The sequence below is a fragment of the Silurus aristotelis genome, assembly GCF_946808225.1.
Source record: "Silurus aristotelis genome assembly, chromosome: 22".
NCBI classification, from domain to species: domain Eukaryota; kingdom Metazoa; phylum Chordata; class Actinopteri; order Siluriformes; family Siluridae; genus Silurus; species Silurus aristotelis.
Window position 1 is genome coordinate 846,727 of NC_139595.1, and position 14,109 is coordinate 860,835.

Consider the following 14,109-nt stretch of genomic DNA (forward strand, 5'->3'; position numbering starts at 1 on the left):
TAAAAATAAATAAAACAAGCTATAATTGACTATATATATAATATGAAAAAAAAGAAAATATAATTCAAAATAGATTTTTAAGAAAAAGATTAAAAAAGAATTTGCACAAAGGCAATAAAATTAAAATAAAAAAATACAAAAGTGGAAAAATTGAGTTAAAAATGGATAAAAATACAATGAAAAATATAATTTACATATACAAATAGAAAGAAAAATGAATAAAAATATATTGAACAAAGATTGACATTAAAAAATTGAATAAAAAATTATAAAAATGTAAAAGTGGAGTTAATATACCACATTTTTTAGTACAATTGGAACTTTTGCACTTTAAAATAAGTCATATTGATATTTTATGATTGTGTTGATGTAAACCAGTCCAGCAAAAAAACAAAAAACAAAAAAAAAAACGATAAAATGTACGTAATAAATGCTCTGTGGTTAATGTGTGTTATTATAAAAAAAAAAAATAATAATTATTTATAATAATTATATTATATTATAATTCCAGTCTTTTACTCAAAATTAATCCAAACTCAAACAGAAGTCTTGTTTCTCTCTCGATTGTAATTTAGGGAGTGAGAAAAAGCTCAGAAAAGCTCAGAAACCCCCCAAAGAACTGTGAACACCTCATGATACATAAGACCACATAAGGGAACACACTGTCCTGGTTTTATTGTTAGAAAGAAGAACCTGTTTTGTCGAATCATCTCCAATCATTAGACATCACCCAAACATCCTGCTTTCTCTTTTTTCAGTCAGCTGGAACTCATCTGTGCACAAGTCTGGATCCAATTCCATTCTGCTTTTATTCTATTGAAGCAGAACATACGTCTTCTGTTCCAGTCCTCTCTCAGGAAACCCGGTGTGATTTTCTCTCAGCGTTCCTTACCGGTTCCTCTCGCTGTCTCCAATTGTCTGGGCTGATGGTTTTTTCCTCACACCTGTGTCTTTACTAAACGGCCCGCAGAAATAAATCTCCAGTGAAAACGTCTCTGCCCTTTTTTTTTTCTTTTTTTTAAAAATAATTATAGAATTTTAAACTTATAACAGTGTCATGTAGTGTTACCATGACAACCAACACCAAGGAAGAACCCATGTTTACCTCTGTATCGTTGTGTTGAGACCACCTTTACACCTTTAGGTGCAAGCAGTGGAGTTCTGGTGTCCAGGCACCAATTAGCAAAATTTCCCAACCTGTATTTTTCCATGTACAGCTGATTTATCTACAGAACATGCCAAAAATGCCTCTATTTACAAACCCTGAGATGATTGAAACCAAAATTCGGTGGATCGAACCCGAATCCGTGTTCAAAGATTTCCTCCTAAACAATCAAACGACTGATAGATGAACGATTAATGTTGATTATCTCGTTACAGTGTGAACTTCAGTTATTTATTGGGCAGCAAATAAGCAGTCGGTTTTCAAAGTTGATGTGATGTGAAATTGGTGTAAGGATCCGAATAGCTTTGATAAGACGTCTGGGTCAGAGTGTCTCCAAAACAGCAGATCTCATGGTGTTTCTGGCGTGCAGGGATTAGTACATACCTAAAATGCTTCATAAAAGAACACTGAAGGCTAATCCATCTGGTCCATTTCTACAGAAGATCTACTTTAGCACAAACTGCTGAAAAACCTTCTGCTGGCTCTGGTAGAAAGGAATCAGTGCATCACTGCTTGCTGTGTATGAAGCTGTGTAGCTTTAGAAGCTGTGTAGCTTTAGAAGCTGTGTGTGTGTGTGTGTGTGTGTGAGAATGAGGCCAAATCTTTCACAATGTTCTCTACATGATTGCAGCTGTTATTTAAGATGATCACTTGTCACAGTTTACAATTAAATTTTGGACGATTCCACCACAGACTGTGTGACAACAGGTTCTGCAAAGAACCTACGATTATAGAAAATGACAATGTTCTGCTGGTTTGTAGCTCAACTAAAAAAAAAAGCAGTTTTACGTTGACTATTATGACAAAATGTGTTTGGTCACAGTGGCACTAATTCTTTTCTATTATAGTAAATATGAGGTGTAATTAAAACGTTTCGAGACTAACGGTGTAACTGGTGCGGTTCTGACCCACGTGCGTTCCCACGTCCGAGATTCCATCACAAAGTTCAAACAAAGAGCAAACGTGAAATACATGACACGCTGTGACGAGTCACTCGAATCAAGAGCGGGAAAAAAAGGCTGGAAGACGATGAGAGATCATGAAGACCTTCAACAAGCTCAACCCCCGAAAACCAACCAACGCCAAAGAATACAATTTTTACCTCTGTTTCAGCTTCACAATACCTACATTTCTTTCTAGACTTGAACAAGCAACAGCATTTGAGACCTTTTACTGAGGTGCAGGCTACAAAAAAACATCTAGGGTAAATTGTAGTCATGTGATGCAATCATGTGACCTTTTCAACACAAACAAGATGGTGGAAGTTGTTGCACTCTAGTCTTTGTATCTGTGTTAAAGACCCAGAAAGCGCTGGTGAGGATTAGTGAAGTAAATAAAGGCCTGATGGAAAGACCTGATTATGGGCGGAGCTTCAGTATAGCGAGACATTTTTAAACACTGATGTACTTTGTAAAATAAAAGAACAAATATTTTTGGATGCGTCTGGATTAAAGTGGGCGTGGTCTTAGAATCCAGGGTGTCTCAATACCTATTTAAAAAATTGGTGTGTGTGTGTGTGTGTGTGTGTGTGTGTGTGTGTGTGTAAAATCTAATTATTTACAAGAAATAGGCAATTAGCAATTGTTCCCCTTGTTACATAGAATTTAGACTCTAAAACCGCAGTGCTGTAATTATTAAATATCGCAATATTTTTGTCGAAAATCATAGAAAAAAATACAAAATATATCATAAAATTGATCTGCTTCGATCCCTATTGATAAATTGAATGATGGACTCTAAACAAAGAAACACAACACGAACATGACGAAATGCCCAAATACAAGAAAGAAGCCTAAAAACACGTGAGATGATGAAGATAAACATGTTCATGTTGTTATGATCGAATCGATTGTGGTAACGTTTCCCTATTTTACCCTCTCCAGAAGCATGTTCACGTAAGAAATGTGAAAAGAAACAAAGGAAAGGAAAGAAACATCTCCTGTGGCTGTGAGCTTCACCCTGAGGGAATTCTTTCCTGCGCCGTTTCTTTGTTGAGATTCTCCTCCATGTTCTCTTGCATAACCATGCTTCTTCTAACACTCAGCACACTCACACACACACATGCACACACACATTTGCAGGAACCAGCTTGGTTCAGCTTGCCCAATCCAGTAGTTGTCATGGCAACTGAGCAGCATTCCACCCCCCCACCCCCCAACATCCTTCCCTCTCTCTTCCCCAGTTTTTCCCAGTGCTTTTGTCTGAATGCTTTTCTCCAAATAAGCACGTGTTCTTGTGGTTGATGTTGAGGGTCGAAATGCACGTGCATAAACACGTACAGTGTAAAGAGACACCGGGATTTGTATGTATATATATATATATATATATATATATTTTTTTTTTTAAGCAAAACCACGCGAGAGTGTTGAGACGTCCTCCTGGCAGGGACGAGACGTAAAGCGTTATATAACCTGCGAATGCTGAGGACACATGACATCTCTACAGCGATGTGACAGCGATGTGCAGGGCTTCAACGTTTCTACACGAGGGGACAAAAAAAACCACCATGCTGACGTGAGAGTGGAGGATGAGCGAGCATCAAATCTGGGTCAGCGAACCTTAATGAGGAGCGAGAGGGCAACGTTTAGTAGGAATAAAACCCAAAAACTAATTATTTTGAGCTTATTTAGACTAAAAATATTGATATATTGACATATATATATATATATTAGTGGTGGTCCTGTGATGGCCCCTTTTCACTGATGGTTAGGGTAAGGAGATGGGGGTAAATGGGGGTAATTCTTTGTTCACAGCAACAGATGGGCTATAAAGCACTCAGACGTGCTGTTAAAATCCTATTGTCATTGACTCTTCCTCTGTTCCTGTCTGCCTGATCCTCAGTGAAGTATTCACTTAATTACACACTGAAGCCCAGTGTATCAGGCTGCTGCAGGAACATGATGGTGAGATGATGCAGAGACGTCACCCATTAATCATTTATATTCCTATTACAACACGTCCCCTAGATGCTTAGAGCAATTTATTTGAAATGTAGTCTGCATTCTACAAGGTGGTATCAAAAGGTTTTCGAGACTAGTTTTGAAACACACCAACAGATGGCAGCACAAGGCTGCACGCACAGTCACAGGGAGCACCGACCTTCATAAGTCAGTGTGCCAAAAGACTGTGTACATCGGGAGCTGTGCAACTGGTGCTATTCTGACCACGTGCGTTACCACGTCTGCTATTCTGACCACGTCTGCTGTTCTGACCACGTGCACACCCTGTCACCGAGCTCCTGCTCACACGTGAGTTTCTCGCCGAAAAAAAAAACATGATCTTACTTCCGCACCCACCATACTCGCCAGATTTGTCTCCTGCTGACTTCACCCTCTTCCTGGAAATGAAACTCCAGCTCAAAGGTTAGCATTTTGACACCATTACAGAGATCTATCGCAGACGATGCTCGACACGCTTCGAAAAGAAGACTTCCAGGACATGTTCCAGAAGAACACTGGGAGTGCTGTATTGAGTGTTTTGAAGGTGATAATGTGGAAACGTAGATAAATAAAAAAATGTCTTGCAAACAGAGCGAGACTTCAAACATTTTGCTACCACTTTATGGACATAATTTTGATAACGAGGGCTTTAATTAGAAATAAGAGAATGACTCTAAACCGGTTTAATCTGGAGGCCGATAAACAATACAGAGAGGGCGGAGCTTCAGGTTCTTCTAGGAGGGGATTTCTGGAAATTTGTAGACATTATTGATTCGAACAGTTTAGAACAGGTGTTTATCATTAGGTGTTTGTTTGTATGTTGTTAGGGAATACGGTTTCTCCAAGCAATCTAAACACTAAATAGGATGATTAGAAACATAGTAATGAACATGTTCTTGTGTGATTGCACCCAACCACGTCTGGACTCTGTGGATATTTCCAGCTCTTTGGATCACGATCACTGGAATCGTGTTTCCAGCTGGCGGGATGCAGATTCCATCCTCCTGCATTTTCACTGTGTCTGGATTTGATCACTGTATAGGCAGGTTTTTATAGTGTTCAAATTCCCAGTAAACAAAATAATCATCCCCTGGAGAGAGCTTCATACAGCGTTAAATAACCTGCACTCTTCTCAGGGTCTTTAGCTGTTCCTCGAACTTGTTTACACTCCATGAAGAAGAGAGCGTTTACTTCTTATGCTCCTAAACTATGAACCTCTATATACACTATATAGCCTTTATAAGATTGCTATGTGCATTCGTGAAGATTTATGGAGGTTTTCCACTCCAACCCATGGAAAGCAGATCTTCATGGAGCTGGCTTTGTGCACAGGGGCATTGTCATGCTGGAACAGTTTTGGGTCTCCTAGTTTAAGTAAAGAGGAAAATTCAATTCAACCTTCAATTCAACCTTTTTCCCTTGTTGAGTCTGGGATCAGTGTGTGAGATTTATATTTATTCATATCCTTAATTTATAATAATATATGATATCGGAAGCCTGATTTGAAAAAATATTTCTGTATAAAAATTAGGACTCAAGTTTACAAAATCTCGATCCTCCAAAAGCAGTAAAATGATGCCTCATTTTTACTTTTGCCTTTTTTTGTCTGCGATAAAGTTTTTTTTATAATCTAAATCCAGATATTTTATTACACATCACAATATATTTCCTATAAATTTTTTTTAATAATAAATATTTTATAATATTTAAATATTCATTTGATTATTTTTTTCATGAGTGTAAAATTCTATTATTATACAGAACTGAAGACTTGGTGTATTTTGTGTAAAGTTACTCAGGACCTAATGTGACTTCTTGTCTTGTTTATGTCTCCAGCTGTTTTTATTTTCTTCTTCCTCCTTCTGCACAGCAACAAAGCACTGATTTGTGATTGGTCGGCCTGTGTTTGATCGCAGCCTGTGAGTAGGCGGGTGCTGTATTCAGCGTTGAGTGTTTGGTCTATGGGAATGTAGGTAAAAGGTCCTGTGGTGAACTCATTACCCCAGCCCCCATGGCATGAGGCCAGGGAGGAGGAAATATTTTTGTCGTGTACTGTTCGGATGTTCTGCCCAATTCCCCTGAAGCAGACGAGGGAAAAACACCCCAGCAGTTCTTGGCAGCAGTGTGTGCCCATGCAGCCGGCGTGTGACTGGTGTGGTTTTGGCAAAGTTCTTGTTTATGTTCCTTTTCGATGTGTGGAGGAGCAGATCCTGTCACAGCCATGTATGATTATGCAAAGGAAAGTGCACACTCCACACTTTCTCAGCACCTTCGTTTTGTGGGGTTTTAAGTGGACAAACCTTAAATTCTGATTTAAAACGCTTTCTCTTTTCGTCAGTCGTTATTTTTGTTCACACCACAGTGTTCACATCATGGCAGATTACAAATAATCTAATCTGCTGCAGGGGTTAAGGGTATTATTTATGTTTGATGAGGTTGAAGACGTTGTTCCTGTGACAAGCTTTCTCCTTTTTTTTCATATCACAGAATCTGGAGATTTGTGGGTAGGCTGAATCAGCAACCAGCATTACATCACTGTGATGGTCTTAGGTTGAAAAAAAATGCTGGATATCAGGGATGGTAACGATTATTATGAAATTTATAAAATAGAAAAAACGATTTTTATATTATTAGTAAATGCACTATACTTTTTTTTAGAAAACGACCTATAATTTGTGTCCAATGTTTGATATGTAGACTGATTTATCCTCATTTCTCGAGCTCGTTCTCAGCACCGCTGCTTCTACATGAACATGACGCATCACAACATTACAGAGACGGAGGCGTCTCCTGAGAATCACATGGAATACAGATTAACATGGCAGAGGTAGAGCTGTAACCTCCTGCAGACACAACAGGAAATTCTGGTTTATTTGGGATCCTGCTTTTAAAAATCTTACACAGCATTGATGAATCAAATACAACCTCTGTCCTCTTATCTTAATCCCCCCGAAGCAGATCAACCACAGCGCTAATCAATTTCATCTCTCAGAATCTGTTCCTCTGTTTAAGCTTTTACAGCCTTTTTCTGGCCTTGCTCGCTCTTCATGTGCACTTTGTCCCGCGGTTTATGACTGGTTTGGAAGAACGAGGTTATCATGTGGAAGACTAATCCATCCTGCATGCTCTCATCATGTGCTCGGTGCATGCTAAGCTCGGATGCGAGATTACCCGATGTAGGTCTGGTGGTTAGTCACGTAGTTTATGGTTAGGTGTCAAACTTTACTTCCCACCAACAATCTATAAATCTGGTGGAACTGGGACTGTACACTACATGGTGACAGGCAACACAAAATAATTAATACTTTTATTAAAAAAAAAAAAAAACACAACTATGTTTGTTTTATTTCAGCGATTTTATAGTCAAACTGTTTGTTGATGTGGGGGAGAAAAAAAAACCCAAACAAAGATGTTTGTGGTAAAATGTTTTTTTTTTTTTTTTTTTTTTTTTTAAAGTGTCTCAATTTAAAAAAAAAACAAAAAAACACAATCAGGTTCAGCAACTTCAGGATTTTACCCAAAACGGATGTTACACAACATGACAAAGCATAAAAAGGTTTAGTTTTTTCCACTCAAAGTCGCTCCAACTTTTTTAGTGGAAAGACAGATCACTAGAGTCGAGTGTGTACCGTACAACCGAACAAGACACGATGTAGTCATTGAACACAGATTTCATTAGTAACAACAAAACATTACGCCGGTTCATGTACACAGGCTAGCTAGTGGAAAAACACAAAAAACTAAATGTACTTAGCAGCCTGAGTGGCTCTGCCCCGTCGTGTCCACATGTCTCGCTTTTAGTCTGTAAAGAGGAACGTCTTGGCATCTCGGAGACTGAGAAGGTTGGAGAGAGTGAAAGGGGTGGAGTTTAGCTTATAGATGAGGCATGGCCAAACCAAAAAAAATACAATAAAAAGGACAGAGGTTCAGATATGCGCCGTAACATCACTTCTCCGGTTAACGGCAAGTTTAATCCTAAAACGTTAAGTTGACCAGCCAACTTTTTATTAAAACCTGCTACGGTGCGTCAGACATGAAAGAAAGAAGAGAAAAGAAGTATACAGTACTAAATTATGCCTTGTTGGCTGTTCTATAGGAGATAAGTAAAGGAACGGAAGTTCAGTCCTGGAAACAGAGAGAGGTAAAAAAGCTAATAGTCCACAGGTTCGTCTCCTTTTTCACTGAGAAGACACGTGCGTATGAGGGCTTCAGTGACCGCGTAGGGGTCGCAGTTGGCGCTCGGGCGACGGTCTTCGAAGTATCCCTTCTTCTCCTGGCCTACAGAGCGAGGGATGCGGATGCTTGCACCGCGGTTGGCAACGCCGGCGGAGAACTCGTGGATGTTGGAGGTCTCATGGTGGCCAGTCAGGCGACGAGCGTTATCCAGACCTCCTTTAGGGTCGTAGGCGCGGATGTGGTAGTCGTGTCGCTTTGCCAGTTTGTCGATACTTTCTTCGATGCATCTGAGAAGAAAATAAAAATAAAACTTGGATCCAAGAAATATCCTCAGGATTCTTGTAGTTTCACCGAAGACCTTTTTAAGGTCATTAAGACCCATATCACGACATCAAAACACGCACACGTTGTTAGCGACTGTATAGTCTTAATTCAAGCCAAATAAGTTCCCAAATCACAGAAAAACTAAATCAGTTGTATGTGTCTGTGGTATAATCAAGAGATTTGTGCCAATAACAGGAAGCTGATTGGCTGCTGCATGTTGGTCTCATTTGTAAGACAACAAATATTTGGACCAGCAAAAAAAAAAGAACCACAACACCATGGAAACTAAAAAACAAACATTCTGAAGAGCTGCACGAGCATTTTGATGCATTTCGAGGAGCCTTACATGGACATCAGAACATTAAAACCATGCAGGACCTCGAACAACCCCAACCCAAGACTTAAGTTCCAACACTTTCTGTTTTTCACTCTTTATCTGTTCCGAGCGAGGGATGAATAAATAAACTCGAATCACTCTGCATTCTTAAATTGCGTACACGCTTAACAACTTACTTGAGTCCACCTTCTTCTCGCATCTCTTTAGTGCTGAAGTTGGTGTGACAGCCTGCACCGTTCCAGTTTCCTGAGATGGGTTTGGGGTCAAACGATGCGACGATGCCGAAGTCTTCACAGACTCTGTGCAGGATAAAACGAGCCACCCACAGGTGATCCCCCATCTCAATGCCCTCGCATGGACCCACCTGGAACTCCCACTGTAGACACAGCAAAATTACATTTATTATTAGAGTTTTAAATGGAGAATTTGTAAAAGCTCTGAATATTAAGTTAAATATAAATTTTGTAAGTTATATATTTTAAGATTTGGAAGTGGAAATTTCATCATAAACACTGATCATTTTAAGCACAACAGCTTGAAGCTGATTGGATGTTTCTTGCCATGGTTCCTGTAAGACTGAGGTCCTACAGAACACCAGCTGGTTATGCGAATGAACCTTAGCGTACCTGAGCTGGCATGACCTCTGCGTTCGTGCCGCAGATGTTCACACCGGCGTACAGACAGGCTCTGTAATGCGCCTCCACTATATCCCTGCCGTACGCCTTGTCTGCTCCGACGCCGCAGTAATAAGGTCCTGAAAAGAAGCATAAAAAATTGGACCAACATCAACACCTTCACCACCTCGGACAGAGAAACAAGGTTTGTAGACGCCAAATCTTTACCCTGAGGGCCGGGGAAGCCGTTGGAAGGCCAGCCGAATGGGTGACCATCGGTTCCCAGGATGGTGTACTCCTGCTCCATGCCGAACCACGGGATTTGATCCTCCACCATCTGCATGACCTTCTTACACGTCAAGCGATGGTTGGTTTCTTTGTGGAGCACGTAACAAAAATGTGACTAAACATAACCGAATCTTAAACATCTGCAAAAAAGGCTTTTTTAAATTTTATTTACCAGCAGGTTTGCGGTTGTATTTCAGAACTTCACACAGGACCAGCTTGTTGGGGTCTTGGCGGAATGGATCTCTGAACATGGCGGAGGGAATGAGGTACATGTCGCTGTTGGAGCCCTCAGATTGGTAGGTGCTGGAGCCGTCAAAGTTCCACTCAGGAAGATCTGGTTCATTAATTATTTAATTATGTTTTAGTGCAGCAGTCAATTGTTTCCCCATTCAAATCATTGTTCTATTTCATTGAAGAAAGAATTTATTCTTTAATCACTTCCTGTTCATGCTGGTGATCTACACCTTTATACCATTAGTGTGAATCTTTGTGTGAAGCCAATAATAGAATCAAATTTATTGGGAAATTTGAGTCAAGAGCCAATCAAACCTCAGAGTTGAAGATGTGAAGGTTAAAGGCAGTGGGTCTCACAGGAGATTTGTGACTGTGCATGCATTTCTTTACCCTCAATGCTCTTCGGCTCGTAGTCGAGGGTCCTGGTCTTGCAGCGCAGTCCCTCCCCCGTGCCGTCGATCCAGATGTACATGGCCTGCACTTTGTCCCCCTGAGGAAGCTCCATGTACTGTCGCTTCACCACCTTGCTGAGCTGAGAGCTTGCTGAGGTCGCCATGTTTGTTACCGTGCGGCACCTGAACAAGCAGAACACACCGGTCTACACACGTCTACACAACGATCACATCCGCGGCGTAATCCGATGCGCGTCAGGGAGGAGGGAGATTTTGCCTTTCGCAATATTGTGCAAACACCTCCAGAGGCTCCGGCTTGTCATCATAGCGACATAAACTGTTGCATTACAACGTGCAGGAGTGAGGACGTGCTGGGGGGAACGACAATTACTGTACGGTGACCTTTGAAGAGTCTGACTGGTCTTTAATCAGTCACACCTGTCAATATTCATACGCTCAATACGCCAAGATCTCCTGAGCGTATACACATCTCAGCATAAGAGCAACTTAAGTCAATTCTGTAACAGAAACTGATTGTATTATGGAACAGAAGAACATGTGGCTCTCATTAAATCATTACTCGTTTAGAGACTCAACTCTGAGACCATCACAAAACACTGCAGTATATACAGACTGTAGAAATAAACATCTGCAAACAAGGTGTTTCATACATTTCTTCCTTTATTTAGATCCTTATCCACATCTTCTAAAAAAATAAACATCTACAGATTGAAAAGGAACATGGACTGATTTAAATATTCATTTCATTTGCAGCAGATTCCCAGGACAGGAAACGCAGTCAAATTTTAAATGCACACAATAAACGTTTTCCTGCAATAATAAATAAATGTAATAAATAAAGTTGATACCTGTGCAGGAGTGAGAGTTAAAGCAAGCACAAAATCCGCTTCCGGTCTGCGCGTGAGATCAGAACTCGGCTGCTGCGCTCATACTCTGAACTTCAGCTGTGCGCGCTCTGTATATATAGAAGTGCGAGGACCCACGCGCCGTTTCGGATTGGTCTGAGCCGAAAGAGGGTGGGGTTGGAGAGGCTCCTCCCACGAACTCCGGACAGTGGAAGGGGGTGGGGTTTGACTCGACCAAGTCGTGAAAAAAACACGAAATAAAATAAATTGCGTAAAATTAAAGAAAGAGATACAGTTCTAGGAAATAAAATAACAAGGTTAATAAACAATTAAATGTATTAATTAGACATGATAAGAACACGCCACCTTGTGGTTTCCCATCACTTTATTCCCCGTGAGACGCAGAAATCCGGGTTGCCAGATATGGTATTTTCACCGGAAAACTAATTCATATTTAATGTTATTTAAATAATATTTAATGATATTTAATATAAACAAATTATAAAATATATAATTATTATTGTTATTAAATATTATATAATAAATATAACATAAAACTAAATAATAATTTATATGAATAATATGTTTGTGTAAATATATATGTCAAATGATTTAGATATTTTAATTGTTACCTTTTTACTGATAGTTTTAAAGCAAAAAACACAAAAACATAATATTTTCAGATTATTCCAAAATTTCTGCAGCATAAATCCAACAACCGTAAAGAAATGTGAGAAATCTCTTTCTAAAAAAACTTCCATCTCATAGAAATGTACAATAGAGGAATCTGGTTTATTCCGGAATTTAGATTTGTGATACTGAATAATAAATTATTATTTATATATCTTGAAAGCATTTTATTCAATAAATGAAGCCAATAATTGTTGTTAGCAGCTACTAGCTTGTTAGTGTGCAGTCTTGATCCTGATTCTCTCTTAAAGTGACCCAATTAAAGCTTCTTCACTTTCCTGATATCAACAGATTTATTTTTACACAATGCAACAATCCTCAATGTGATTATAATTCGAATCATTAGCTTGGGGATGTAGGAATGCTGCATGATTAACTTGTGTCATGTCTTTAAACACTTGAGTTAAAAAAAAACAAAAAAAAAGTTATTGTGGATCGAAAATTCTTTCTTTTCTTTATTCAACTTTATTTAGTCGAATAACTTTATAACACAATAACTTAAATAACATGAGGCTCATATGCTATAAATATCAAATCCTACACGTAAGATATAAAATCTTACATTAACATTTTTTTATTTAAACCAAATGTATTTACTCATTAGGATGTATTTACAGAAAGGTGGTATTTAGGAAGCAACCAGAAGTTTCGTAAGTTTACCTAAAAGCTACTTCCAGTAAACTTGATATACTTGGGAATATAAAAGCCTAATGTTCGCTGTCTTTCAGCTGCTACAGATGTTTATCTGGTGTCCATGTTAGAAAGCGGACACACACTAGTGTTAATGATGAGCACTTTGTTTATCTGGAGTCAGTGTTTTAACATGATCAATGGTCTTTTAAAGGTTTAATTTATTTAGCTATTTAGGTTTCTAACTCATGTTTTAAAATACATTTTAGTCATGTGTAAATTTACTTCTTTAGGTTTAAGTAACAATATCTGACATGTGAATGAGCATAATTAGTGTCCTAGCTATTATACACATTTATTATTCCACAAGGTAAATACAGTTGGCTAAAATGAGACAATTAACAGTTAGTTAATCTGATAACAAACTTTTCCCTGGATGTAGCAAAAGCTAATTCGCTATTTTGCAAATTATAATGAAGATTGGTGTTTATCTTTATTTATTTATAATTTCTTTGATAGCCAAAATGTTCTTAAATCTTTACACAGAATATGATAAGATAACTTATAACTTAATTAATACATTTATAATTTATGATCTGATTTAGATATTCACTCTGTGAAGTGAAACGATCTCAACGCGTAGATGTGGCGCCCTCTGCTGGACTCAGTGTTGAGGTGCAGCAGCTGATGAGGTTGAAGAATAAAGGAGATCTGCGTTTGAATGAGAAATAATACTTTATTTACGGGACCCCATGCAAGCGGGGATTTCAATGACTTTTACAGTAACAGGTCATAACAGCTGCTGGTGCTGTTTTACTGAAGTGACCTTCAAAGTCGAAGTTTTCACTGAAATCGCAGAACAGAAACAGCAGCGCATGATAGCTAATGTTAGTGACAACTCCAATGCCCAGTAGTTTCTGGACTTGTGAACAAAAGGTTGCCATTTCAAATTCTGGCACCTCCAAGCTGCCACTTCTGGGCCCCTGGGCAAGGCCCTTAACCCCCAATTGTAAGCAGCTCTGAATAAAGATGTCTCTGAAGGGCATCAACGTAAATGCTGATGATCATCTTCTGAAAACAGTGAATAATATCATCAGGGTTGTGTTTTTTACAGTCTGTAGGTGGAGAAAGTTGCATCATTTTCACATATTCATACAGAGCAAAGCTTTATTCAAATTAAATGTGATTTTAAGTAATTAAAATGAATACAATCTATTCAGTGACTATACTACTATAAAAATATGAAGTAAATAAATATTTAAACATTGAATATTAATTATACGATTAATAATGAAAAGGCAAACGACACTTTCACGACATTTTTAACGACATGACGTAACATTCTTTTCGAAGATAATCGGATCTGAATGAATTTCGGCGTGTGCTTCAGCAAGTGAGGCAGCAGGTGGCGCTGTTCGCCATCAAACCATCCTGACTGCACAATTCATTTACTG

General features: G+C 38.8%; 1 protein-coding gene across 1 annotated transcript; it reads right to left on the minus strand.

Annotated features, from left to right (window-relative positions):
• Positions 1-7,516: 7,516 nt before the first annotated feature.
• On the minus strand, positions 7,517-11,493 carry glula (glutamate-ammonia ligase (glutamine synthase) a). The gene is made up of 7 exons (XM_083525191.1): positions 11,339-11,493; positions 10,468-10,652; positions 10,016-10,177; positions 9,784-9,930; positions 9,568-9,695; positions 9,118-9,317; positions 7,517-8,567 (listed from the first exon to the last, which is right to left on the minus strand). Exons 2-7 carry the CDS (start codon positions 10,631-10,633, stop codon positions 8,255-8,257), a joined length of 1,116 nt encoding a protein of 371 aa, XP_083381317.1. The 5' UTR covers positions 10,634-10,652; positions 11,339-11,493; the 3' UTR covers positions 7,517-8,254.
• Between the last annotated feature and the right edge of the window lie 2,616 nt (positions 11,494-14,109).

What these genes read in the sequence shown, in the direction of transcription:
- glula (XM_083525191.1), bottom strand. Translation starts at nt 10,633, where the DNA reads ATGGCGACCTCAGCAAGCTCTCAGCTCAGCAAGGTGGTGAAGCGACAG. An exon ending in ATACAACCGCAAACCTGCTG is followed by an intron (nt 9,931 to 10,015) that starts GTAAATAAAATT and finishes TGCTCCACAAAG; the next exon opens with AAACCAACCATCGCTTGACG. An exon ending in CGGCTTCCCCGGCCCTCAGG is followed by an intron (nt 9,696 to 9,783) that starts GTAAAGATTTGG and finishes GCTTCTTTTCAG; the next exon opens with GACCTTATTACTGCGGCGTC.